Source organism: Drosophila eugracilis, unplaced genomic scaffold, assembly GCF_018153835.1.
Source record: "Drosophila eugracilis isolate 14026-0451.02 unplaced genomic scaffold, ASM1815383v1 contig_90, whole genome shotgun sequence".
Lineage (NCBI taxonomy): Eukaryota > Metazoa > Arthropoda > Insecta > Diptera > Drosophilidae > Drosophila > Drosophila eugracilis.
In genome coordinates, this window is record NW_024573812.1 from 7,921,676 (window position 1) to 7,946,997 (window position 25,322).

The following is a 25,322-nucleotide window of genomic DNA, read 5'->3' on the forward strand; positions in this document are numbered from 1 at the left end:
CCCAAATACTCACGCTTGATTTATTGACACATGCTGCAGGAGTGCTTAGTACATTTTATAAAATCACTTCAAAGTGCAAAATAAAAGCAACAAAAACGATGTCTCTTAAAAAGCTAATGTATTTTTTAAGCATTTTAAACAAATGTTGTTAAATAATAAATAAATGATATTCCTACTTTCCAGGTAGAAGGAAGCCTATCCCTTCCTATATAATGTACATATATAATCTTGATCAGAATCAATAGCCGAGTCGATGTGTACAAGTCTGCCTTTCTGTCCGTTCGCCTGTCTGTATGAACGCAGAGATCTTAAGAACTATAACAGATAGAAAGTTAGGATTAAGCAAGAAGATTCATTAGATGCATAGGCAACGAAGTCTTTTAAAATTCATTCTAAAATTAGTTATAACAGTCACGGATATCTTAACCTCGCATTTACTGTGCGCTTACGAAAATATAAAATTAATGATAATTTTTCTATAAAAATGAAACATATTTATTTTTACACAAACTCCTAATCTTTATTCTTTTTCTAAAAGCAAAAAAGCAACGGAATTAAAATTTAATTTAAGTTAAAAAAATAGTAAATAAACAATTATCTAAAATATTTGATTTTAGAATGCGATTTTCTTTTAGGGTAATATTTAATTTTATTCAACTTAATCTCTTTGAGGGGGAACCAAAATGGCATAAAATTTCCCTTCTTAATAATTTTTTGTAAAAATATTCCATTATTCGTCTACATGCCTAGTTTATAACTTGGAGTCGTATTATAATCATTTATATTGTATAAAATGCTTAAACATTTTTGGGCGAATGTAAAAGTTTTCAATTTAAGGGTTTTAATTAGGTTTAAAAGGAGCCCGTGGAGGATTTCCTTCCATACCTATTTAAAATATTATCTAAAATTAAAGTCACTTGAGTGAGAAGTTTTTCTTAAGCCTCTAAGCCAATATTGTGGTAATGAAACTGTTTTATTTAGAGGAATAATTCAGTTTATCATTTCTTCTTTGGGGGTCATTAAGCCGGTTAAGATCGGTTAAAAGTTGATGAGACCTTTCCGGTTCGAAAACCCGCTAAGGTTGTTTGGTATTTTCTGAGTTCCGTAACCAACACAGTTGGCCCGGAAAAACACTAATCGCGCACTTTGCCACACTTGCCGTTGCCCCAAGCAAACGGCTGGCTTATCAGCGGCTTATCTTATCAGTCGCCGTGGAAGCCGATGCCGAACGCTGCCCGCGGCCAGCAGGTGAGTAATTTTCCTCAGTCGGACAGTATTAGACCAGCAGTTGCGCGAAGACCCTCTTGGAAAGCCCCACGAAATCGATCGGAATTCCTTAAAAACTTAACCCTCAAGTGAAAAATGCTGAGGGCGTGGCTGCATCGAAGTGGCAGTTAAATTCTAAAATCGGTTATTAAGTTTTCGAACCCTCAATTCCTCAATTCAGTGCGTTATACCCCTTCCTCGCCTGGCTTTCTGTTTGGGTGCTCCAGTTCCGTGAGAGAGATAAGATAAGTGGAGTGCAGTTCGAAGGGGAAATTCGAGCAATAGCCAAACAGGTGAATAAGTCCGATCTAACTGTGACGTCACTGACGCCTTGAAACCGTCGCAATTTCAAATTGCGTTTAAGCAAAAACCAGAGAGACAGAAAGTGGAAAACAAAACTCGCTCGCTGATAAGGGTTCCCTTATGGAAATGCATGCGCAATAAAGGAGATTATAGCAGTGGATCTCGAAACCTAATCAGGCCCATCCATCTAAATTGCAGACATGAGGATCGGCTGGGACCTGGTTCTCCCGCTCTTCGTGATCATCTCCTCCACCGCGGCTGTCAATTGCCCTTGGCCATGTCGTTGCACTTGGGTGGTGGACAGTCTGTATGCCGATTGCTCGAGGAGGAGTCTCCAAACGTATCCGGACTTCGAAGGCATTCCCGTCGAACATTTGGATCTGTCGGGAAATAAATTTGAAGAGTTTCCCACCCAATATGCGGACATAGACTCCCTGATCTACCTAGATCTCTCTAACAACTATATCGCAGCCATTGGTAGCAAGACCCTGATTGGATTCACTTCCCTGAGAACCCTTCTGCTGGCCAATAACTCCATACCTTCATGGGAAGCCCTCAGTCCCAATGAAGCCTTCAAGTATGCTCCGAGTCTGAAGAGGTTGAGACTTGATGGCAACCATTTGGGCATTTTCGGGAGCGGGGAGAGCTTCGAGCTGCTGACCAGTTCATCCCTGACAGAGTTGGAGCTCGTTTCCTGTGGAATTTCCTCCATTGGCGGAGACCAGTTGATCAATCAGCTGCCAAGTCTGGAACGCCTTAACCTGGCCAACAATAAACTGGAACAAATGGCGGCTCTACCCTCGAGAACGCTGAGAGCCCTCGACCTGAGTAACTGCAGCATTAAGGATTTGTCTGGATTCTTCTTGGATGCCCTGCAGAATCTTGAGGCCCTGAACCTATCCCGGAACACGCAAATCCAGTTCGACAGCCTGGCAGAGGATCCCATTCTGACCTATATGCTGCGGAAGTTGGACGTCTCCTACTGCAACTTGGACTCTATAGAACTGAGTGGTTTGCCCCAACTGACGGAGGTGCGACTGCGGGGAAATCTTCTGAGAGTAGTTGACGCCAGCACCTTCGCCAACAACACCATGCTGGAGATACTGGATCTCTCCGAGAACGTACTGCGGCTGCTTGGCCAAGATGCCTTCGCCAGCCTGAAGCGCTTGAAGGTGCTGAACTTGGCCTTCAACGAAATAGCTCGTCTGGACAGGAACTTCATCCGCAACAACGATGTGCTCGTGGAGCTCAACCTCAGCCGCAATGTGCTGCAGAAGCTGACCAAGATAGTGTCCAACTCCGTGCGCACCATAAACATGAGCTGGTGTGAGATCACCTCGATTGAAAGCACGGCATTGTCGAGTCTCTCGGCCATTCAGAAGTTGGACTTATCCAACAATCTTATCAGCGATATACCCACCTTTATGAGGTCGGAAACGCTGCAGCAACTCAATCTGGCCAACTGCAGGTGGACCTTATGTCTGCAAGTATGTATGTTATAGTGACTAATTGGGTTATTCATTTCAGGTTATCTACTGTCCGCAACAGTACCTTCAGAGAGTTCCCCGAGCTGGCGGATCTGCATCTGAATGGCAACCGCCTGACCAATCCCATTCCGCCCAGTTATTTCGGCAGCAACAAGTTCCTGGATCAGCTTTGGCTGGGTGACAATCCCTGGATCTGCGAGTGCCACAGCCCGCTCTTCGTGGAGTTCTACGACTTCCTAACATCTAAACCAGCTAAGGTTTGTTGTGATCCCAAAAAGATAGATTAGACTTCACTTTCATTTCGTTCTTGTAGATAAAAGATAAAAATCACCTACGCTGCGCGGCCCCTGCTATTTTCTATGGAAAACTTTGGGAGTTCGCCTGTGCGGATGTGTGGATCCAGAATGCCAGGAGCAGTAGCAATGGGGAGAAGGCCTGGTCCATTATCATGATCACCCTCCTTGTACTGGGTGCCTTGGTTCTGGGCTATTCCTGCCTTCAAAGGTATCTCAGAAAGCAGAAAATCCGGCAGAGTGACAGGGAGTTCGAGGAGAATGATGATGAACTAAGACGCATGTAAGGGGGATCTTCCTGCTGTTGAATTTTTTCTTCCACTAATGTGTTTTCCCCTTAGACGTGATCTCAACGACCGCATTCTGCTAGAGGATGCCACTCCCAGTCTGCAGCATGCCCAGGAGATCAGTCTGCTGCCCTCCTACGAGGATGCCCTGCGAATGCCCAAGTTGGTGAGGCCTGTGAAGTCAATGATGGATCTCTCGGGTCCCGAAAGAGCTCGCAACTCCCGAAAGCTGAGACGCTCACAGACCCAAGCTGATGGAGATGGTTCCCAGTCGGAGGCGGAGGATGGACTGCAGCTGGACTCCCGCCAGAGATTCCGCAGCGTGGAGATGCTCTCGAACAGGGACAAGGAAAGAACCGCCCAATATGGACCCTACAGGCGAACTGGTTACATGGAGTACAATCAGTCGGGAAGCCGGCGTTTCAGCATCGAGGACTCCCGGTTCCCGGCTGCCCACTTGAAAACCCAGAATCTGCAGAGTGCCGAACAGATCGGAAACTTCCAGAGCTACGAGAACAGTCCTTACACCAAGCGAAAGCCCAAGATCGCAGAGATTCCTCCGTTTAAAAGGGTGAACATGATGGCGGACAGCGTGGAGTTCCTCACTGATCCGGAGTACGACGATGTGGCCAGTAAGCACGGAAGTCCTTTTGCGAAACGAAAGCCGAAGCCACCGATCCTACCCCCTCCCAGCATGAAGGTCAGTGCTCAGGTCTACACTCTGCAGCCGAGTCCTGTCCTGGAACTGGATCCCGCCATCGAGGACTACTTCAGTGCGGCCAAGAAGCAGCCCTCCTCTTCCACCATTGCCAGTGATTTCCAGGAACTGGATGAGCCGGAACTGAAATCCCTACCGGACGACAATCGATCAAGCGTCTCTCGCTCGGATGCCGAGAAGGACTCGGAGCGGGGAAAGCGCAAGAAGCGGAAGAACTCGGCCAGTCGGCGGGTTAGTGGCAGCTTCTCCGCAGCCAATGCCGGCGAGAGCTCTTCCAGCGACTCCGAGCTCAACGTCCTGGTCCACAAACCCATGCGAGAGACTTTATTTTAGGACCACCCACCACCCCCAACCATATGCCATATATTGTTAGCCATTCCCAACCTGTTAGCATATCCATAAGACTATTTAAACGCACCTTCAAATAAAACGACATTATTGAGAGTTCACTTCTCGTGGAAATTAATCTGAAAGTTTTGAGTGGAATCAGAGGAAATTGAGTGAAAGCTTTCCTTGCATTTTGAAACTTGTAAAGGTAAAACTTTGAAATGGTTCGAAACCTGGATAAGTCTGAGCTAAAGTTTGCTTTCATATTTAGCACTACAAATTTGATATTAGCTGTTCAATAGCGCCATCTATGTTTTGGCTGGCGGTGTTTTAGGATCTACTGCCAATCTCATGGCTTGGGGGCGCCTTCAACACCTCCCCTTGAGTCAATAAGGATGGGTTTAGGGATAAACGTTGGATGGTGGAGAAAATTAAGAAAAACAGCCTGGCAACAATGACTCCAATAGAAGGGAAAAAGAAATAATTGAGCGTTTGCCGCAAAACATTGATGATGAGGAGACGCTGCTCTATACAAAATCTTCATTTTCTTTCAAAATTTAATGTTTTAAGTGGGTATTCATTCATTCATTCACATTACTGCTTATGGGGAGATTTCTTGGCCCTGACTCCTTTTATCCTTAGAAACGAGCGGATATGAAATAAGCCTATTAACATGACACTTTTAAGTCTTAGCACATAAACTCGATATTAAGTTATTCTTTAATTTTGTAAGCATTTATCATTGGCTTAAGGGGAATGTTGTGTTCGTTGACTTCCAACTTAATAAAGTACTTTATTACATTTTGAAAATGATAAAAAGCCTAAGGAGTATTTTATAATCCCTTGTAGACTTACATTATTGTCTCCTTCTGTTAAAGAGATAATATTTTATATATGTTAGCCCTAACTTATATCCAATAGTTGCAGTTTTAAGAAAGTTCTATATATTGTCGTACAGTGCTAGTATCATCTGAAAAAAGTTAAACTTAAGGTTCCAGAGATTTCTAACATATCGAAAGTATGCTGCTTGCTTAATTTCTTGATCGAACATTAAATATTTCTACTAGGCCAGTCAAAATCTTGACTTTTGGATTCCATTCCCCTAAAAATTACTACGAAAAAAGCGATTCTGTGCAATTTAATCATAAAAAAGCAAAACAAATCATGATTTAATTTGATAATTCTCTCGCATTTAATGAATTCACACAATATAGTTTGACAAGAGAAGGAAACTTAAGTAGATTACAGTATATAGGTAGGTTACGAAAGTACATATACAGTAAGTATGGTGTGAAGTTCACATGCAGATGCAGGCTGAAAGCATTTATCGTATCATTAAAAAGGAGTTATCGGCTGCCGTTTATTCCCCGGTTCATTAACATGGTTTTCGTTATTCATTTTATACGCATATATTTTTTAACTTTGGTATTAAACTAGATTTACGCTTAGGAGTAATTAATTTACTTATGGCTAAAACACTACTTGTTGGTCACACTTAAGAGGGGAGTCGGGTGCTTAACTCGAATAGTTTTCTGTTGTCGTCGCCTTGGCTTCTTTCTGGTTTATTCTAGATGTTGCATGTTGCATGTTGCTTGTTGCAGGTGTTGCTGTTGGGCTGCTTTATGTTGCTGGTGATGAAGCTGAGGAGGGATTACACCCCTGTTCCCTGGGTTACAATCCAATCGAATTCAATTTCTAGTCTTTAGAAAACAAGTTAAAGTTCTTGTGTAAATCCGATCCGAATGAAGTGGGTAACACTCTCGGGGGCGAAGTCGGGAAAGTCGGGCTGTGTCGAGAATTGATGGATAGCGTAAATCAGTGGCCGTTGATGGGTGCCACCTGGTGGGTGGGTTCGATGGGTCTGACGGGCGTGGTGATGATGTCCCCGGCATTGGACTTGCTGCGCGTCACCAACATCGGAGTCTTGGGCTTCGGGGTCTCCGTCAGCTTGATCTTGACGCGTCCCGTCTCCGGCGAGTAGACAGGGGAGTATCTTCCGGACTTGGGAGACGAGGGCAGGTAGGCGCCATCCGGTTCGTTGTTGTTCTGCTCGGCGAGCTGCTGTTGTTGGGCGTACTTCGAGGCCCTCGGGGACTGGGGAGTGGGGTAGCGCGGGCTGATGGGGTAGTATTCATGGGCGGCGGGTTCCTCGCTTTCGGGGGCATCCTTGGCACCTCCATTGGCAGAGCCATTGCCATTGAGCAGGGGCTGCTGGCCAGCTCCGTCCTTGGTCTCTCCGTTCTCGTAGGGCTTCTTAACAATCTGTGCCTCATCCAGCTTGGTCTTCTCACCGATCAGAGGAGAGTGCTCCTGGCCATTACCATGGCCATTCTTGTGCAGCGGCTTGCCCAGCTGCTTCTTGTCCATGTCGAGTAGCTCCGTCTGCCTTTGGGCTTCCGCATCTCGGGCTGCATTTCTGTCGTATTTGCAACGCTTGATGGCCACGAAGAGCACCAGGCCCACAACGATCAATCCAATCACGGCGAGCAGATAGTAGATGGCACTGCTGTCGTCCTTTGGCTTGCCTATCTTGGCGGTCAGGATGTCCTCGGACTCCTTGCTGCTGTCCAATGGCCCATCAGTCACTACCTCCGACTTCACGCCTTCGTTTAATTTCGTCAGCACCACGGGAACGATCACTTCTTCCTCTACAGGCTTCGATTCCTCCTGGCTGCCAGGCGGCTTGTAGATTCCGATCGAGGGTCCAAAAACGGTGTCTGGATCCTCCAGAGGAGCAGCGTCCTTGTCATCCTGCTTATCCTCCAGTTCTTCTTCCTTTGCAATCTTCACTTTAGATGGATCGGGAATGATTAACAGACCACCTCCGCTGCCAGAACCCTCATCATCTTCGTCCTCGTCCGTCACGATATGTTCCTCTATCTTCGGGGCAGAAGTGGAGGCCACAGCTGGCGCCACTTGGGACTCTGCAGCTTCTGGATCAGCTCCGTACTCCTTTGGCATTTGCAACTCCATGTTGGTTTCGCTGAGGTCTCCGGATCCCTCGACCTGGTCACCAGGCAGGGGTTCCTGTGGCGAACGAACTTTCTTGTTTGTGGCGGCGGCGTTTCCAACGAGTGGGAGGAAGTCCTTGACCAGTTCGTCTTCATCCTCGCGTTCTCCGGAAGCAACTGCCGGCTGGTCGCCCATCATCAACTCGTTTTCGTCGGCCTCGGAGTCGAATCTTTGGATTTTCTCCTTCTTACAGACCTCGTCCTGCTTCAACTGCAGCCAAGAGCGACCCCTGTACTCCAGGGGATAGGAGCAGATCACCGGATGCTCCATATAGACCATGCGCTCCACCAGCCAGTTGCGCACCTCCAGCGTTTGGCAGGAGCAGTTGATGGCGTTGTGGCTGAGTTCCAACTGGCGCAACTGGTACATGTGGGTCAGCTCCAGGGGCAGGTGGGTTATGTTGTTGTGCTGCAGGTTGAGCACCTGCAGATGCTGCGGCAGCTTCCTCAACTTGTCCGAGGTGAGGCGGTTGTGCTTCAGGTTCAGCCGCTTCAGGCCCTTGCCCAGGTGACCCAGATCCATCAGCTGGTTGTGCGAGAGGTCGGCGGAGGTGAGCTCCGGCAGTTTGTCCAGTACATGGCTGAAGCGGGTGAGGTTCAGGTGGGACAGATCGATGGAGTGCACCGGAACTGTCGACTGGAAGGACTTCTCGGCCTGCCTCAGACCCACGGTGCTGTTGCACTTCAGGTGGTACAGCTGCTTGTGCGAGTGCTGGGTTAAGCTGCAGATGCACTTAGCCGGGCAGTCGGCGGGTGAGGAAACGGGTGTGGGCGTGGCGGTGGCTACCACTAAGAGGAACAGGGCCAACCAGGCGGTCAGGTGGACACGTTCCATGGCTGTGATGGTGACTTGTAAGCGGTGCGCTGGCAGTGGATCCTTCTTACTTCCTCTCTCTTGGTGTCTTAACTGGAAGGAACGAAAAGTGTGTTAGTAAACCTCTGCAAAAGGTAATCATTATTTTAATTTAAACTACTAAGAGATCTACTAGCTTGATATGAGCTACTTAGCACAAATTACTTTCGAAGAATTGATAAGAATTTGTGGGGAATATCATCAGTATCAAAGGTGGGAACATCGTTGAACATTCGTGTTGCATAAATGTTTGCCTGCTAAAACTTCAAAGTTTCCCCTCTATCTATTAGTAACTGCTAATAATGAAGTCTTTTTAATTAATGGGTGGGCAAAGTTTGCTAATATTTAGTAAAATTGAATACCTTTTACTCGAAAATATAAAAATTTCCCTGAGTTTTACTTATTTCGTATTTCTTTAATAGATAAAATAAGAATGGAAAAGTATGAATCACATTTCTCGAAAAGTCATGACAGTTTTTTTCAACTGCCATAAAAAATTTGATATATAGAGTTTATTTACCCGCTATAAAAGATATTCCAACCAAGATATTTATAAAGAAACACTCAAAATTCAATGTAAAATCCTAAAAAATTAACTATGAGACGACTTTAAACTTCGATCCTACTGGCACTACCTTTGAACGGAAACTAACAAAGCTTCGGCAGCTATCTTTGCCTGGCAACCTGTCTTCGTCACTGGTTGCGTCATGGCCATATTCTGCCTTCTGCAGCCATCCTTCTTTCCACGGCTTTCCATTCCTTCTCCCAAACCCTATCGACGGACCCTTATCAGTGCCAGAATCGCTTATCGCCGCTGTTCAAACCCGAGTATTTGACGCTATCTCCGCGAAGGGTAATTAATATTTCACTCGCTTGTTTTCCGCCAAACAGCTCCGTGACATCAGCAGAAGGCACTACGCCCAAAGCACCTGACCCACTAGCTAGTCCCCGAAAATAAATGAACCACCGAAGAAGAGTGACTCAATTGGAGGAGCACCAGTCCCAATCGGTAGGGGGCAGATGAGGAGGAGATGAGCGGGCCAAGGCCTTGGGCAGTTGCACTCGCTTAATCAGAGCAGATTGTCAGCGGCCCGCTTTTAATCCCCATCTTCTGTTTATTGCTCGCTTTCCACGAGCCACGCAAACTGATTGACGGCTGTCTCGTGGATGCAATTTAAGTGCAACTGGCGCTCGTTTAGATCGACCGCCCCAGCCCCCTCTCAGAACAGCCCCGCACTGATAAGCCCTGAGCCTCTGACCGCAAAAGCTGAAACTTTCAGGCACTGAGAAGAATGTTTTCTTGTTGATTTAAGTACCAAGCATTCATTCTTAACTTAGTCGGTTATTTTAGGCATTATATTTCGTGGGTGTCTAAAAATAACTTGAACTTAGCCGTATATATTTTTGAATTTTCATCGCCAAAACATTTAAACAGCCAGCAAGCAAGAGCTCTTCGGGAAAGGTAAACAAAAGAAAGTTTATTTGGGGGAAAAGTACTTTTCCCAATAATGAGATATAAGAAATATGGAAATCACAAGTTATATCTATAAATATCTTCTGTGCTATATAAATATCTGAAATGTAAGCACGTTGGAAATTCCATTTGAGTCGTTTAAGGTTTTCCAACTGACTGTCGCGTTTTTCCCTCCGTGTGGCACAATGGCGAAGCCCAATCCTAATCAACAGATCATCAACAGACGAGATCTAGAAAAGATGCCGAGCTGTCTGAGTGGCTCCGAGTTGCAGTCGCAGAGCCAGCTCAATTTGCAATTTGTAACGCGGACTTGAATTATTCAACAGTTGGACAGCATTTACATGCAACTAGCAGACTTAAATCCACAACCGCCATAAGGGTTGCCCCCCTACACGTGTCTCGCAGCGGGGGTTTCCCTTCTTTTTTTTGCCCCTTTTTCCAGCTTTCCAGCGGGTTGGCCCATCGCCCTTCGATGCGACGAGGCTAAAAATTGGAAATGGTCACAAAACAGGCAGCTGCTGGGCAAATAATTGAGGGATCCCCGCCCCTCGGAGCAGCGACAGAGGCAGAAAATACCAACTGGAAATGAGGCGTCACACGAGCATGCAAAAATAAATCTGCACGGAATCTCGCCGGAGATCTCAAGGGGGAAACCAAGGTCAGTGTCATTATGCGGCCATTCGTCCGAAAACAGAGGAGACACATGAAAAGCTGTTCGCCAGCAATTGTGTCACTTCTTTTGGCTAAACGGGCACCACTCGCGCCAATGGCTTCTTTTGGCTTTGGTGTTGACAAATTGCCGAGACTTGGATGCACAAACGGAACTTTCACCAGGTGGGCCACTCGCAGGGGGAGGCAGGCATTTATCAAAATCTGTCAATTGCTGAATTCGTAATTTGCAGCTGCCACCTGTTGCAGCCAAATGCAATCAATGCGGTTAATTGCCTTTTGCTAAAATCTTCTGCACCATCAGCGATCCGAGATCTGTGCTCTCCGCTCTCTGATATCATAATTCGATCACGAGGCATAGTTAATTACTTTCGGACGAGACTAACTAACTAACCCCTTTTCCCCAAACACTCACACACACACACACACACACACAGAGCATGCACTTTGATGTTCAGCGGCGACAGGAAGCAGAAATTAGAGGGGAGCTGGGCTTATGGGCACGGGGGCGTGCGAGTATAGATCCACCAAATGCCACTTAATGGCGAAAACGAGACCAACTTAGAATAAACCGTTTGCAAATTGAGAGAAATCAGCGCCAGACAACGGCGAAAATCTTAAACGATGACAAATGTTCAACCTTGACAGAAACATACACTGAATCAGTAACCAAAAAACCGGAGAACAATCTTGGGTTTCTGTCTTCGAGTTCAACTGGAAAGGCAGTCCTCCGACTCTTCGCTTCCCCACAACTCGTTCTTTCAACACTCGAACAAAAAGCGTATATGGAAAGGCACAAAAAATAAAATCACGTCATGCTGCGATCGCTGGCAAAATAAATTGTTATATATGCGTATTTTTAGATTTGTGCAAATCTTTTTTATACATTTCAATTAGCCTGTGCCCGCAGCAACAATGATAAAATGAAAAGTGTTTAGTTGGGCTTTTGTTTGGCCATATACGAGTGAATAAATATATATGCCAGTCCATGCCAGTAGCCCAAGTATCTTCTGGGCCACCCGTTTAAGATTCCATCTTTATTTTCTTCATTCCGCTGGCACTGACATATACTTTTCTATCGAATTCGCAACATTTCTTTGGCATTTTCTCTGCGGCGAAGAGGGAAAGGGGAAGCAAAACTGATGACGCCAGGGCAATTAAAACATCAGGTGATTTGGGTATTTTACCTGCCGAAGAAAGAAAAAAGCCAAGCTAAGACTGAAGCTGAAGCTGCCGCAAACGTTAATGTGTTGACCGCATTAAGGCCTCAAAACGCTGAGCCAAACGCGGCAAAAAGAGGCAAAAAGTACCGCCAAAGCCAAAGAGATGACGTCTAACTACGGATTGTGAGTCAATCGGTTGGATTTGGCCATACAGCCAGTCAGTCAGCCAGTCAGCCAGTCAGCCATTCACAATATTCGCAATACCCATTCAAGACGAGTGGCGGCAATGGATAGACAAATTAGCATATTCTAATTTTGTGAACCACTCCGACTTATGGCTGACAGATCGTCTGATATATATATATGAAAAGACAGAGAGATGTATATATGCACTTCCATGTATAATGACCCACATTGGGGACGGAGTACGCCGTCAACATTATCAATAAAGTGCCATTTAAGCATTTTGCAATTCAACTGTTCAATCAAGTGCAAATGAGCCTAAATTCAGGCGTAACCTGAAAAACTGAAAAACTCTTTCCCATATTGAAGCGTTCCCGTTCTCTTTTGGCTTTTGGCTTTTGCTTTTGCCGGGTTTTAAAAAACTTAAGTTTGCTGGCCGTGCAGTGTTTAATTGATTTCCACGAAACGAGAGAAAACCAATCACCGGGCCATGCATAACCGAAATATGAAAATACGAGTAGCGAGCGGCGGTGGCCAAAATACCGCATAAAGTCCGAGGAGACTGGGAAAAAGTGCAGAGCGTAAGCTGAAATTATGTGAATTATGCAAAACGTGTTGGCAGAAAGCAGAAAGGCAAAGTCAATGTACCAGATAATGGTCAGTAAACAGACCAGACCCTCCACCGCAACATTGCGTATACGACGGGTGGCCAGAGATTCTGTTTGACCAGAGATTATCTCTCGCCATACAACGCACAATTTGAACTTGACCTACGAAATCAGTGGCTATCAACGATCGGCTGATTTTTTCGGTTTTTCGGGCAGACGGCCAGAAAATGTTTGCTGGCGGAAAAACAGGGCTGGCGCTCAGCTTCTTGACATTCAAATACCATTTTACTCTCCCTCTCAGTTGGGAATGGGAAACTGTGGCTGGGAATTCGATTCTCAAAATAAACAGAGATCGTCGGTAGAAAGAGAAAGGCAGGCAGCCTTAAAAATACATTTTCATTTGTTTTTCGTTTCTTCTTTTCGGGCTTCCTCTTGCAATCTATGCAAACATTTCACACCCACGCCCAGCCCACTAACTTAAATCTTTGCCATTGACACAAAGCCAGCGGTGAGGCACGTAGATACTGTGGATGATGGACTCGGATGTCAACGAGTGTTGATTTTGATTAGTGCCAAACGCCATTTCGAATGAGTGTTTCTGTCAGAGGTGGCCAGAGGTGCGATGCTGAAGATGGTCAGAAGATGAGATCGGAATGGGAAAAGCCCGAGGAAATTCTCTTACTCAGAGCAAACGATCTCAGATCATTAAAAGTATAATAATAAACGTATTCTATTAATTAAAAATATATAATAAAGAGATGAAGTATATAACATCCCAGCTATTATTTTTAGTACCAACAATTAAAGAATAACCTAATATTGACTTTGCTGTGATGAGGCTATTATTAACTAATGTTTCGATTACAGTCTTAGTTAGTGATTAATCGGTAATTGGCAAAGGTGGAAAGTTCTCCACTTGGCGAAAAGGCAACACACAGCTGACTTTTCATTGAACTTTCCTCTGACATTCAATTAGAAACACGTTAATTTAGTCGGAGCTCCCAACTGGCCGACAACGATCAATGCCTTAGAATTGTCTAGAGTTTATCAATAACAAGTTCCACACGGCTTAGATCGCCGAGATCAAATCAGCTCAGCTGGAAATCTCGCCACGTAGCCATAATTAGCCAATTCGAGCTACAATGTTACGAGGGATATAGATATACATAGATATATATACTATCTATGCGAATACATATGTTTCTGTGTTTGTGCATACTAATAGTCGAGTTAAATAATATCCACACTCTCGTTAATTGGAAAGAAACGAACAGGCGAGACCCTGCAGATCGTTCAGACGGAGAACATGAACTGGTCATGAGGTTCATGAGTTTCGCTTCCAGTTTTCGGCTTCGGATGATGCAATTGGCAAAAAGTCGTACTTGGCTGTCTAGCCAATTCGACCAATTTAACGCGATTGTGTGGGCTGCGTTTTTTATATTCCAATTCAGAATCGGAATTGGAATAGAAGTAGGTATCGGAATCGGAATGAGTTCGTGCGACGACCTTCCCCCGAGTGAATTGCATCCCATTAGCACATCGAATGCTTCCGATTAAACTGGAACTAAAGCGTAATTCGCAAAGTTACTCACTGCCCGAGGTGAGTCTGAAATTTATTCGCCGTTACACTGGCAATAAATCTCCGAGTTGTGCCATAAAATATCAATCGGCAGATCCCACTCGATTGAACTATTCGCTATTGGCCGAAATCGGTCTTTAGCTTAAAACAATTTTGTGTCTGGCCGAAAGGCATTTTTACAGCATGCCATATAAATGCCAAGACGACGCCTGGCTCTTGCGAGAAATTATTTGCCAATCTGCACCTGCGAAAAACATTCCTCCGACTCTGCCATATCCCCTTATATCCCCCGATCTCCCGTTCTCTGCCTTATTTACACTGCTCATCTCGAGTTCAAGTTCAGCCACAGCAAACAAATTCAATTGTGAACGCAGCTTAGTAGCAGTCTTGCCCGCTGATCATGATCAGAGTCAAAGGAATCCTAAGCTGGGGAGTAATTGAGGCTCGTAATAAACTACATTTAATTGCTGTTTGTCATTATTTGTCAATCTGTGCGAATGGAATTCCCAGAACAGCTAAATGCCAGTTCATCGAAAGGTGTTGGTGGACAGAAAAACTGACTCAATACCATTCAGCTAGTTGGCTGATGTCATAACAATGCTTATGAAATTTGCTCAAATTATTAACGACAGATGACGTCACGAAATTCGGCCAAAACTTGTGCCAAAAATATAGGTATATGCCCAATAACCGAAACCCGAAAATGGAAAGGCCAATTGAGAAACTTCGTCATCAATTGGTATATCATTTCTGAGGAATCGACATGGACTCGGACTTCCCCTGCTGTTTTGTTGGTTTCCCTATAAACCAGATATCACTTGCAGTATCGAGTTTTGCCCGAGGGTTAATTTCAAGAGCAAGTGCTGACCTTCCCGGCAGTCGCTGATCATGTAGTGCAGTGTAATTATAGCCAGTAACCCATTCACATTCCCATTGGCTGCTGCTGGTGCTTAATGCTGTTGTTGCTGCACAGAAGGCGACTGTCGAAGGAAAAGAGCCCATCAGTTCATACCATCGGATTGGGCACGCAAAGAAAATTTGGGAACTTATGAAATCAAATATATTTGACTTGTCTAAAGATATGTAAGCCCGTTAATTTTCATAAATAATATAAACTCTCTTTGAATTCTATTTTGAGCAGCTAATTAACATTTCTTTTTGATTAAATTTGAATAAGTTTTGGGTGAAAAATAGTTAAGATTCAACAGCTGTCATGAGCTGATAGATAAAATGGAACTAAATCAGATGAAATAGAATTAGTTTTATGCTAAACTGACCTCAAATGAGGAGGGGAGAGGGGGGGCTTTTATAAGAATTTTCTCAGTGCACTATATGGACACTCCTCCAGACAAATTAGCCTGCGGTTAGCTGTGGATGCATTCGAAGATCGCATGATCGTACAGCCGTTTTTCGTGGCTTCGTTTGGCAGTTGACACGTTAAGAGCACGCACGTTTGCCGGCCATTTAAGTGGCCCCAGCATCGCAGCATCACAGCATCTTGGCCATTGCCACTGGCCAGAAGATGGAGGAGCCGATAAAGCGGAGAGCGGCATTTGACAGTTATGACCACTTGTTTTATTTTTAGAGCCAAAAACGGCTAGGCCAGTTGGCAAGCCAGAGCAGAGCAGAGCAAGGCAAAAGCACAGTAAAAGCAAAAGCAAAGTGAAGCCGGCCGGCACCCACAGATTGGCTGGAAAACAACAAACGCGGCCAAAAGCAACTGAACTGGTTTTGGGCCTTTTTTTTCTCAGCTCAACAATGACTCGCAAGCCCAGTTAAGAGCTCCAAAATATCCCCTGCCCGCGCCCGCACCTTGATCTTTACTTTTAGTTTTGGGGAATGCCAATTTGATGTTGGCACAACTCAATTCGTACCTTCTATAAGACATGCAGACGTCGATCCTCGGATCCTCGCTGGCCAGATCTGCAAGAGACGGAAAGATGAAATGGCATTTTAGTATCGGCGATTCGAGTGACTTGCATTCGGGGAGTTTTCTATTTATCTGCGCAATTATTTCTTGGCTTTGATTTTAATTGTGTGCAATTAAAGTCTTAATTGCCCGCCCGTCTAAATTCATTTTTAACGAACTTTGCTTCACCAATAGATACTCGTCGTACTGTCATTCGCCTAGAGTTGATGTGGCTGCAGCTGCCAAAGGTATTAAACTAATCTTAATCGCAAAGTGAAGTGTGAAAGTTTCGTCCGAATATAAAAAATCTCTTTTTCGTAAAAAACAAATTTTAATAAAATTGGCTGAAGGTCATGCGAGTTCAGTCTCCAAGGTGAAGATCTTCTCTTTGAAAACCAACAACTTAGCTCTGAGAATTAACGACTGAATCAGCAGAGTGCTAGCCCGTCGATTCTCAGGGCGTTGCTCATCCATTGTTAGATCCCAAGAGCCATCAACCATCAACCATCTACCATCAACCTGTTGCCTGATTGCTATGCAGTGGACGTGACCGAAAATACTGTCACGTAATCGCTGGACTCCCACAGAAGTGTGGCGGGGCTTTGTTTGTGAATGGATCGGAATAGTCTGGTCGTCATATCGACGAGGTCGGGCCTCATCACATGTAAATTAGCAGCCATTGATGAACCGGTCAACTTCTGATCTTTGGAATCATGTGCCACCTGCCAGAGCTCTAGAGATCTGAGAAACAGATGTCGAGATCTTAGCAAACTCTGGCTGCCTGTTGAACTTGAATAGTTCGCAGAACAAAACTATTTCCCCGAGATGTTTACTTTTTGAAAATACCAAACGGATAAACAATCTGCTGGCCCATTCTGCGTCACGCATCCATCCCATTCCATGGCGGAACTCTCCATATGCCCAGGCCGGAATTCCTTTCATTTCGGCAAGCTTTTCCACTATCTCTGCGACTGAGCCAACTTTATCTTATCGTGCAACATTTGCTAATTATAGATACGGCCGAACCCCAAAAAAAAGCACAGAACGGAGTCATGTGCACTTGAGCTTGGGGATTTGACAAAACTATGTGTAATTCTCCTTCCATTTTCTAGAATGCACTCCAATGTCGGAGACACATTTCCATTTCCATTCTCCATTTTCCCCCCCACTTGAGGCAGTTGCCCAATGATATTGTTTTGATTGCGCCCCGATAACAGCTTGTTTCGCCTTATCGAAACACATTTGTTACTCACTTGCTCATCCCCCTTGGAACAACAACACTATATAGCCACTATATCTAATGGGGACAAGGTTGACACATCCACCAAAAATGGGACCACGAAGTGCACTCCATTTCTATGCTCTGGCTGTGAGAGTGTTACTGCATCTCCGATTGCCTTGGATCGAGACGGAACATAACACCTCGAAAATCGAGAACCCAGACGCGAGGCGCCAATTTCCAATTGCCAGCCGTTAAATTGAGCAAAAAATCTCCCTTGACTTGAACTTGAAATACAACACAGTGGAATTTAATGTTTCCGTTTAAGATATGTTTTAGTGAAATATGTTTAAGTACTTTGCAGGAAACGATGTGTGTGTACGTTTCCGATAAATTGCCGAGCCTCAGGTTATAGATAAGTGTGTCTGCGCCACTCGCAGATACACAGATACTATATATATTAGCACCCACCAGCCTGGCCGGAGTATTGGCCATAAAGTCGATTTCTGGAAATTGCCTGAAAAACAGTTTTTAGTTCGCAGTCGCACACCTCTGTGAATTATGCGCTGGAAATTAGCACCTTGGCTCTGGGAGATGGAGAAAAAGTCGGAGGAGTAACATATTACGCAAGACCTGGAGTTTATAGCTCCACTCGGAGACGGGCGTTCCACCTTCGCAGTTTTTGCAACCCGGGAACATGTCTCTCCGCCTCTATCTCTATCTCTATCTCCGAGTTGATTGATAATCTCATTAGGTGATGACGTTGCATGACTCTATGCTTTTAGACCTGACAAACAGCACTTTGTGTTATTATTAATCTTTCTCTTTTTATACATTTCGTGTCCCAGTGATTCACCCGGCCTTTGAAGTGGGTGGCAGTCCACCCATGGGTAACCACAAAAACGGGGGAGCAAGTGAAAAATCATAAAGAATATAGCCCCGATCGCTAACCTATCCGTATCTGAATGAATCAACCGACTGACGAGTGCGGTTTCGAATGGTTTTACGTAAACGATTCCGAATTGCAGGGCGCCGAAAGCTCGCCGGTTCGAGAGGTGCTCGGGTGGGTTTACGTTTAAGTCTACCCATGTACATATCATATATATATATATATATATGTATATATACTCGTATGTCATATATGGGCAGACAGATCGGAGCTAGGAATGAGAGGGATGGGGCTTGGGGTGGCTGGAAGCCAGGTCGCGTAGGTAGCGGAGTGTCTGGCTCCGGAGACGGAGATTTCACATGAATGCGTGCTACTTCTGTCTCTTATAATAAGTTTGCAATCGCTTTCGGCTTGGCTCAAGTCTCAAACTTTAAGTGCCCATACCCGGGGGTTAAAAGAGTAACCGTTTTATTATATTGTAGTTCACGTTACTCATCCCTCTTTCATACTTTTCATTTTGTATTTTTGGCAATTATATAACTTGGATGTGTTGGGAAATAGGGTCAAGTTTGCCACAGAAACCGCAACTGCAAGACGAGCTCACATATGAGAGCAATAAAAAGTGAAGCGGTTCGTCGAGTCACTTGTTTCATCTCCAAAAACCCCGAACCCTGGCCTTTTGCATTGCCTATTGACTCAAGTCGAGATTAATCCCATTGGAATTACTATCTCACACTTTTTAGTTAGTTTTATGTTTTAGGCTAATCTGGCTTATCACGGCCGGCAGACAGTGAGGCTTTTATTGCGGGTTATCAAAGCCCAAGACCGAAGCCAAACTCACAGTTCGCACTAGAATTCTTAGCTTTTCACTGTTCTTTTTTTTTTGTGTTTGTATTTGCGGTCTTTGGTTCTATATTCCGAGCACTTTTGTTTAATCAGATATGTATGTTTTAGTTTATTTTGCTCGCAGTATATGCGTGAGTACGTATTATTCGCTGTTTGCTGTTAGCACTGTATTTGTCTTTTGTTCTTGGCACTAAAGAACCCGGGGTCCTTCAACACACGATGCGATCGCAGCGTCTTGCGGTTCGAACTGGCGGCCAGAGACTGGCGAAGATCGCATCCGCCGAGATTTCTCAGTCTGCTATCACAGAATGTGTCGCAGCCGCCGCCAAAAAAAAAAAACAATAAAACGAGAAAAGATACAAAAATTCGGTACTCAAAAGGGGGAGAGCACCCAAGAACGCTGAGCGGAGGGATGACAATGTGGGCAAAAACAACAGGAGCGCGTCACAAGCAATTTAGACTCGTAAAGCGCCCAATGCAAGTGTCTTGTATCTGACGGTTTGATTTCGATTTTCGCCCATTTTCCGAACTTAGCGATTTGAATGCATGTTTTAGTTTCTACATGCTGTTTGTTTGGCTTGGCACTTGCACTACTGCCCAGCGTGTGTGTGGCAACGGAAACTATATAATTTTTAATTACCTAGACGGGTGAGGAGGTGACGAGATGGCGAGATGGCGAGGTGGAACTGGGAACGCTGCCTATTCGGATCGCTTTTGGATTCGCGCACACGCACCCGACGACACGTCTCGACTTTGGAGTTGCCCGAACTAAACAAAGCTCGATACCTGCGAATATCGGGTACCGTATGTTGGAACGCAGACCGAGATCGAAGATCGGAGATCACACACGACCGTACGCGGGGAGAGCTGGACACCGAATGAATAGCTATTGAGGAACCCTCGCTTCCAAAGAGCCGCTGAACTTCACCGGAGCGAGAGATTCAATCGCCGAAGAGCAAAGCACATGGCGAAAGCTACTGGGGATTTTCATAAAATAAAACAGAGAGAGAGGAAGAAAAAGAGAGAGAGAGAGTGCCAAACCCGTTGCACACACTATAGCCACATCTATATCCATATATATATTACTGGAGAACACGTGGATAATCAGCGGCACACGCGCTATAGAACTCATACAACTTTGTTTGGGTTATGAAATCCATCGAAAAGCTTTCCGACTTGCAAAAATCGTAGCTACATCCGAAGAGAGCGAGTGCGAAAGCTTATCAGCGAACTTAAACGTTATCAATTGATTTGAGTTTACCTTGCGATCTAGTCTAAAAATATAGCCGCACTTTATTTTGCTTGCTTTACATGGCTCGCATTTATTTTCACTTCCTGTTGTAAAAAATACGCAGAATATATTCTGATGTTTCTTTCATATCAAAAGCTCTGCCATATCTTATCATTTAGCATATTCTTTTTCCGCCATACGATAAATTTTGTCACTTTTTGTCTCTTTTTGGCAACAGCGAATGAAGAGTAGCTCCAGGTTAGAGCTAGCTCCAAGGGAAACTTCACTCCAACTCCTAGGTAATGCGTGGGTGGGTTTGTTTACGTTTTATTGGGTTTGTGGGTCAAAGTTAATGTTCATTTGTGGATGAATCGAGTGAACTTCATGCTGCCCACGATCGCAGTTACGAATTTCTATAAGTATGCATGTGTAAGCTATGTACACAGGTATGTACATTCGTACATGCGAGGCAGCTGAGTGTTAATACCGATGTTAAATATTTGAGTTTGATTTTATCTTATCGCCATTGGCTCTCACATTTTTGCCGTGTTTGTTCTCGATGGGTTTTCGGGTGATATCACCCCTCTCAACTCTCAAGACCCTCTCGCTTCGAAAGCCCTTTGGTTTTCCTGCCCAAGAACACGGTGTTTGGTCGTAATTGGATGGGTTTTCATTTTCCTATGAGGAGCAGAGTTAAGGGGCATAACATCATCATTATCTCACCAGCCAAATATTCGCACTCGCACACCCGAAACGTTTCTTTAATAGTTTAAAATTGAATGCCAGCTGAAATTTGGGGGTTTGCTCACCTCTTGACCGCGCATTACGTTATAGACCGCATGATACCCTATAAACTCTAAGATATCTTGAAGTTCCTATCTGTAGATGGTTCTTTACAATAATTGTAAATATTATTTAGTTTAAACTCTCTTCAAGAGTTTCCACTAAGAAACTGATCGAATTAGGATCAAATTTCGAATAAATATTAATCATATTTTGTGGCTTCTCTTTGTCTATATAACCCTTAGTTCCTAGGTATCCAGCTGATCGAAAAAGTATCCGTCTGTTTATGGAAAACGGATAAAAAGGCGGCTACATTTCCCTGCCGACAGCTTATTGTTTATCTCACCCGACGACCCACCTGCCGAAGCGACGCCGCCGATCCTCTCCAGCTCTTGTATACGTCAATCGATCGGAAGTGTCCAACGCCCCGAAACTGGCAAACTGGCAAAAAAAACTGATAAAAGGTGTGAGAAGTCTGAATGAATTTCTGTTTTGGCAATGGCCAAAATCTTAATTGCAAATCGAGCCAGCCTTGGCGATTTTTGGGAGAAGTGAACGCCACCAAGGGCTGACGTCAGAGAGTGGGACATATCGAAACTATGGAATCGTGGGCGATCGTCGGCTATAGAGTTGCATATAATATTTACAGTCGGTGGATTGATCAGAAAGCTGAAAGCTGAGCTAATAGATTGGTTTGAGTTTCGCGGCGCCTTGTTCTACCGCTCTGTTTGTCTCAAATTATTGTTTGGCCAACAGTCTATTTGCCAACTAATTATATTACATATTCAGGCGATTCCAGTGAAAAGCCCTTGACTTGGTCGAGGGCCAGTGCGTCATGCAGTTCATTGATTTGGCTGCCGTGTGAACGATGGAAACACTTGACGAAAATTGACTCTGTTCTCGATTAGATAGTCGTGATATTTATTAATAACATTAGCCCTCTCGCCTGACAAATATATCACTTCTCACCTCCGCCAGCCGGCCAATCAGCTGGCAACTGGCGGTTAGTTATGCAATTTCCAGAAGCACGGGGAGATTGTTTATTTGTTTGGTTGGAGTAATAGAGTACCTCAAGGTTAAGGCGTTGGCTTTCCTGTGAAAGTATTCCTGCAGCTGAATCGAATTCCAAGATCTCAAGCTCCAAGTTTGTGCCACATGGGTAACACTGTGTTTTCCTCGGTAGAAGTTGACTTAATTGATTAGAGCACCTGACTAATTTCGTTATTGGCCTGGCTTTGCGTAGCGACAGCTCTGACAATGCGATTAAAGTTAATTTTTTGGGTAAATATTGATACGATATCTTCATTGTACGGCTGTATGCACTAACGATTAATTATGGAACGGCTGCAGAGGTTATATAACCTATAGAAGTGGAAAATTTAATATTCCTTGGATGAGAAATCTCATCAAATGCAAACTAATGCCACCCATTTGCCCGCCTGACCCACATTAATGAGATATATGGACTCCGTGGCGGGGTTTCGTTTTCATTGACTCACTGACTGAGTGACTGAGTGACTGACTAGGCGAAGTGTCCCACAATGGAGCCTCGATCGAGTGGCTCTAGCTTCTCTGGGCAGGCAAATGAGCTGCAATGAACCGGAAATTCACAATTAACCGTCAATCCCCCCCCCCACTCGAGCCGTGTTTCATAACCAACTGCATCTGCATTTGGAGTCGACTCCGCCGCATCTAAACGGGGGTGCAGTATTCGACTTCGAGTCGGAATCCAAATCAAAATCGTATATGGAAATCGCACGTTCCGGCTCATTGATCGCTGGACATTTATTTTCAGCCTAGGTGTAATTTTCAGATGCCTTCTTTGGCCCTCAACAAATTGGATAAACAATGTCTAAAAGCACACTTATGTACGAGTATATATATATATATATATATAGTATAGTGAGGCGACTGAGCATTTTAATTGCTTCTACGTGTTGTTCTACAAAGGCTTGTTCGGTTGCTGGCCAAAAATTATATGATTATATTTTGATCTGGCGGCAACGTGATCACCCTTTCGGCTCGGGTTTGGATCAAACTGGGCGCCTTTATTTGGGGTCGCGGCGATTACAGTTACGCTGACTGGGAGGGTTCATTGGAACCCTGCCCCTTCCACAGCATAACTTTATGATATCATGTAAATGCTGTTGGGCTTAAATATAGATAACTGTAGTTTCACTTTTTCGGCTCGGCCCATTCCTAGAATGGAATGGGAACGGGATTGGATGAGTACTGCGGCTCTGGTACGTGACTGACGAATTGGTCATTCGATAGCTTCTCGATTCGAGTGGAGCAAGTGAGTTGGAGAGTTGGGCAGGGGGATAAGTGAGGTTTTTATTAATTTTTACTAATATTAACTTAAACTTTTTGATGAGAAGAAAAGTAGTTACATAGCATAGTAAAATCTTATCTAAATAATAAAGTAATCTCCAAACTTTTAACTTCAAATGGCTAATTAAGCGCAGAAAAACATTTTGCAGTCTCCACGAAATCTCTCATAATAAAAGCCCCCAATCTAAGCCTCCTGGATGGTTTGACAAATGCGCATAACCCTGATTCATTACGCAAAGACTCTCTCCCGGCTTAGTCATGCTGTTGCCTCGATAAACGATGAAGATTTTTCAGACTAAGTTCGCCGTTGCAAGTGCAATGGCAAATGGCATTCGCAGGTGGTCGCTAATCAACGTAATCAACTTGCAACAAGCTCGTTAGGCTTCAGCTTCAGCTTCGACTTCAACTTCATGGTAATCAGGCCACCAAGTTCTATGCAACTTGAGAGAGGGAAGCTGGGAAGGTGGAAGATGGATGCGGTGGGATCCAGGGAAGGCCGCTCTAGCCAAATTGGTCGCGGTGCTCCCTCTCGATTGGTGCACGAAAACAAAAACTTGACATTTATCTTAAATTTATTCAATTTTTATATTTATTATACTTAAGATTAGTTTTTGATATACTTCCTTTTAAAGTTATTTTACCAATTTCAAAGAACAAACTTCATTTCATGATTTTCTCTACATTACCTTTCTATAATGTCTAAAGTTCTGAAAGCAATATTTTTCCCTCTGTGTAAGACAGGTTTTGTGTTGACTGTCCATTCATTGTCTAGCCAGCTAGCCTGACTTTACCGTTGCAGCGACTCGAGCGTTTAGCTGGGTCAAGGTCACCTCTAAAGACTTGAGTTCCTGGCCTATTCGCTGGCAGAATCCAGCCTAAGGATCGCTGTCATTGTGGGCCTCCATCGCAACGGCAATCTTCTTGCTATGCCAGGCACGCACACATCAAATGGTCCCCATTCAACGCCATCAGCATCTGGTCTTCCCATCCATCCGCGGCGGTCCTCCGATGCTCCAATCCTCCCATGCTGCAAAGATCGATCAGCGCCCAAGTGGCGGCAGTTGCTGCTTTTGGTGCTGGCATTGCAAACTGCGTTCCTCATTTCGATTTCGATTTGCTTCGATATTATTCAAGCCCAAAACAGTGGCGGAATCGAAAGGGGATTTAAAGTATGACTTTTGAAATGAATATAAAAGAATAGTTATGGTATAGTACATCCTTGGACTTATTAATATTTTTGAATAAGCTAATACTTGTAATTAATATCTGAAATACCTTCAAAGGCCCAGCTGGTTATCCCTTTAAATCCCCACTTTCACCACGCTCTTCTTGCCACAAAAAACAGCGACGACCATTGAACACAAAGCCGAGATTTTTCACAAGAAAATATTCATGTGAAGGCGAAAACTGCGCAGGCGCATGTTTTGTCAACTGGCGATCGGCTGACAAAAAGACAAAAAGCCAAAAAGACAGTCGGACATTCAGAGGCTAAGGCTGGAAACTCTGACGTTTGCGTGACAGCGGCAACTGCAACAGCAACAACTACAAATGCCACATTCAACTGCTACAATAACTGCATCCAGACGCTGTTTTGACCAGTTACCAATTTTGGCAGCAAGACTTTCATTTATTCGCGATACGATTTTGGCAGTTTGGGATCGCTCGTACAGAAGGGTACATCTACTCAAGGCACAAAATGGGAACTCAGCCTTCGGGTTTTATTATATTGTTTAAAACTTTGTCTATTTTTGTGTCTATCATTTTGCTGTTCTAAATTTAAGAAAAGTTTAATTAGTTTATTATTCTTTCAACAACTTCTTCTTATTTGGCAAAGGTTATTCAAAAACCTAAGAACTACGATCACGTACACATTTAAACCTTAACAGCTTTGTA

At 44.3% G+C, this 25,322-nt stretch overlaps 2 protein-coding genes across 6 annotated transcripts; one reads left to right on the forward strand and one right to left on the reverse strand.

The window, feature by feature from the left end:
- The first annotated feature begins 1,224 nt into the window (after positions 1-1,224).
- Positions 1,225-4,803, forward strand: LOC108113241. 2 transcript variants are annotated; one of them, XM_017223786.1, is made up of 5 exons: positions 1,225-1,248; positions 1,768-3,037; positions 3,097-3,313; positions 3,370-3,632; positions 3,691-4,803. In XM_017223786.1, the coding sequence occupies exons 2-5, from the start codon at positions 1,770-1,772 to the stop codon at positions 4,685-4,687; spliced, it is 2,745 nt and encodes a 914-aa protein (XP_017079275.1). In that variant the 5' UTR covers positions 1,225-1,248; positions 1,768-1,769; the 3' UTR covers positions 4,688-4,803. The 2 variants fall into 2 exon arrangements, with proteins under 2 accessions (XP_017079275.1, XP_017079274.1); XM_017223785.1 differs by lacking the exon at positions 1,225-1,248 and adding an exon at positions 1,268-1,559.
- A 1,046-nt stretch (positions 4,804-5,849) lies between these two features.
- On the reverse strand, positions 5,850-19,969 carry LOC108113112 (protein windpipe). 4 transcript variants are annotated; one of them, XM_017223605.1, is made up of 3 exons: positions 19,725-19,969; positions 16,096-16,144; positions 5,850-8,599 (listed from the first exon to the last, which is right to left on the reverse strand). In XM_017223605.1, exon 3 carries the CDS (start codon positions 8,525-8,527, stop codon positions 6,497-6,499), a length of 2,031 nt encoding a protein of 676 aa, XP_017079094.1. In that variant the 5' UTR covers positions 8,528-8,599; positions 16,096-16,144; positions 19,725-19,969; the 3' UTR covers positions 5,850-6,496. The 4 variants fall into 4 exon arrangements, with proteins under 4 accessions (XP_017079094.1, XP_017079095.1, XP_017079097.1 ...); XM_017223606.2 differs by lacking the exon at positions 19,725-19,969 and adding an exon at positions 19,080-19,336; XM_017223608.1 differs by lacking the exon at positions 16,096-16,144.
- Between the last annotated feature and the right edge of the window lie 5,353 nt (positions 19,970-25,322).

Excerpts from the sequence above, each read along its gene's own strand:
- LOC108113241 (XM_017223786.1), top strand. The coding sequence starts at position 1,770 with ATGAGGATCGGCTGGGACCTGGTTCTCCCGCTCTTCGTGATCATCTCC. Across the intron at positions 3,038-3,096 it reads CTCAATCTGGCCAACTGCAG|GTTATCTACTGTCCGCAACA; the intron begins GTGGACCTTATG and ends TATTCATTTCAG. Across the intron at positions 3,314-3,369 it reads TAACATCTAAACCAGCTAAG|ATAAAAGATAAAAATCACCT; the intron begins GTTTGTTGTGAT and ends TCGTTCTTGTAG.
- LOC108113112 (XM_017223608.1), bottom strand. The coding sequence starts at position 8,527 with ATGGAACGTGTCCACCTGACCGCCTGGTTGGCCCTGTTCCTCTTAGTG.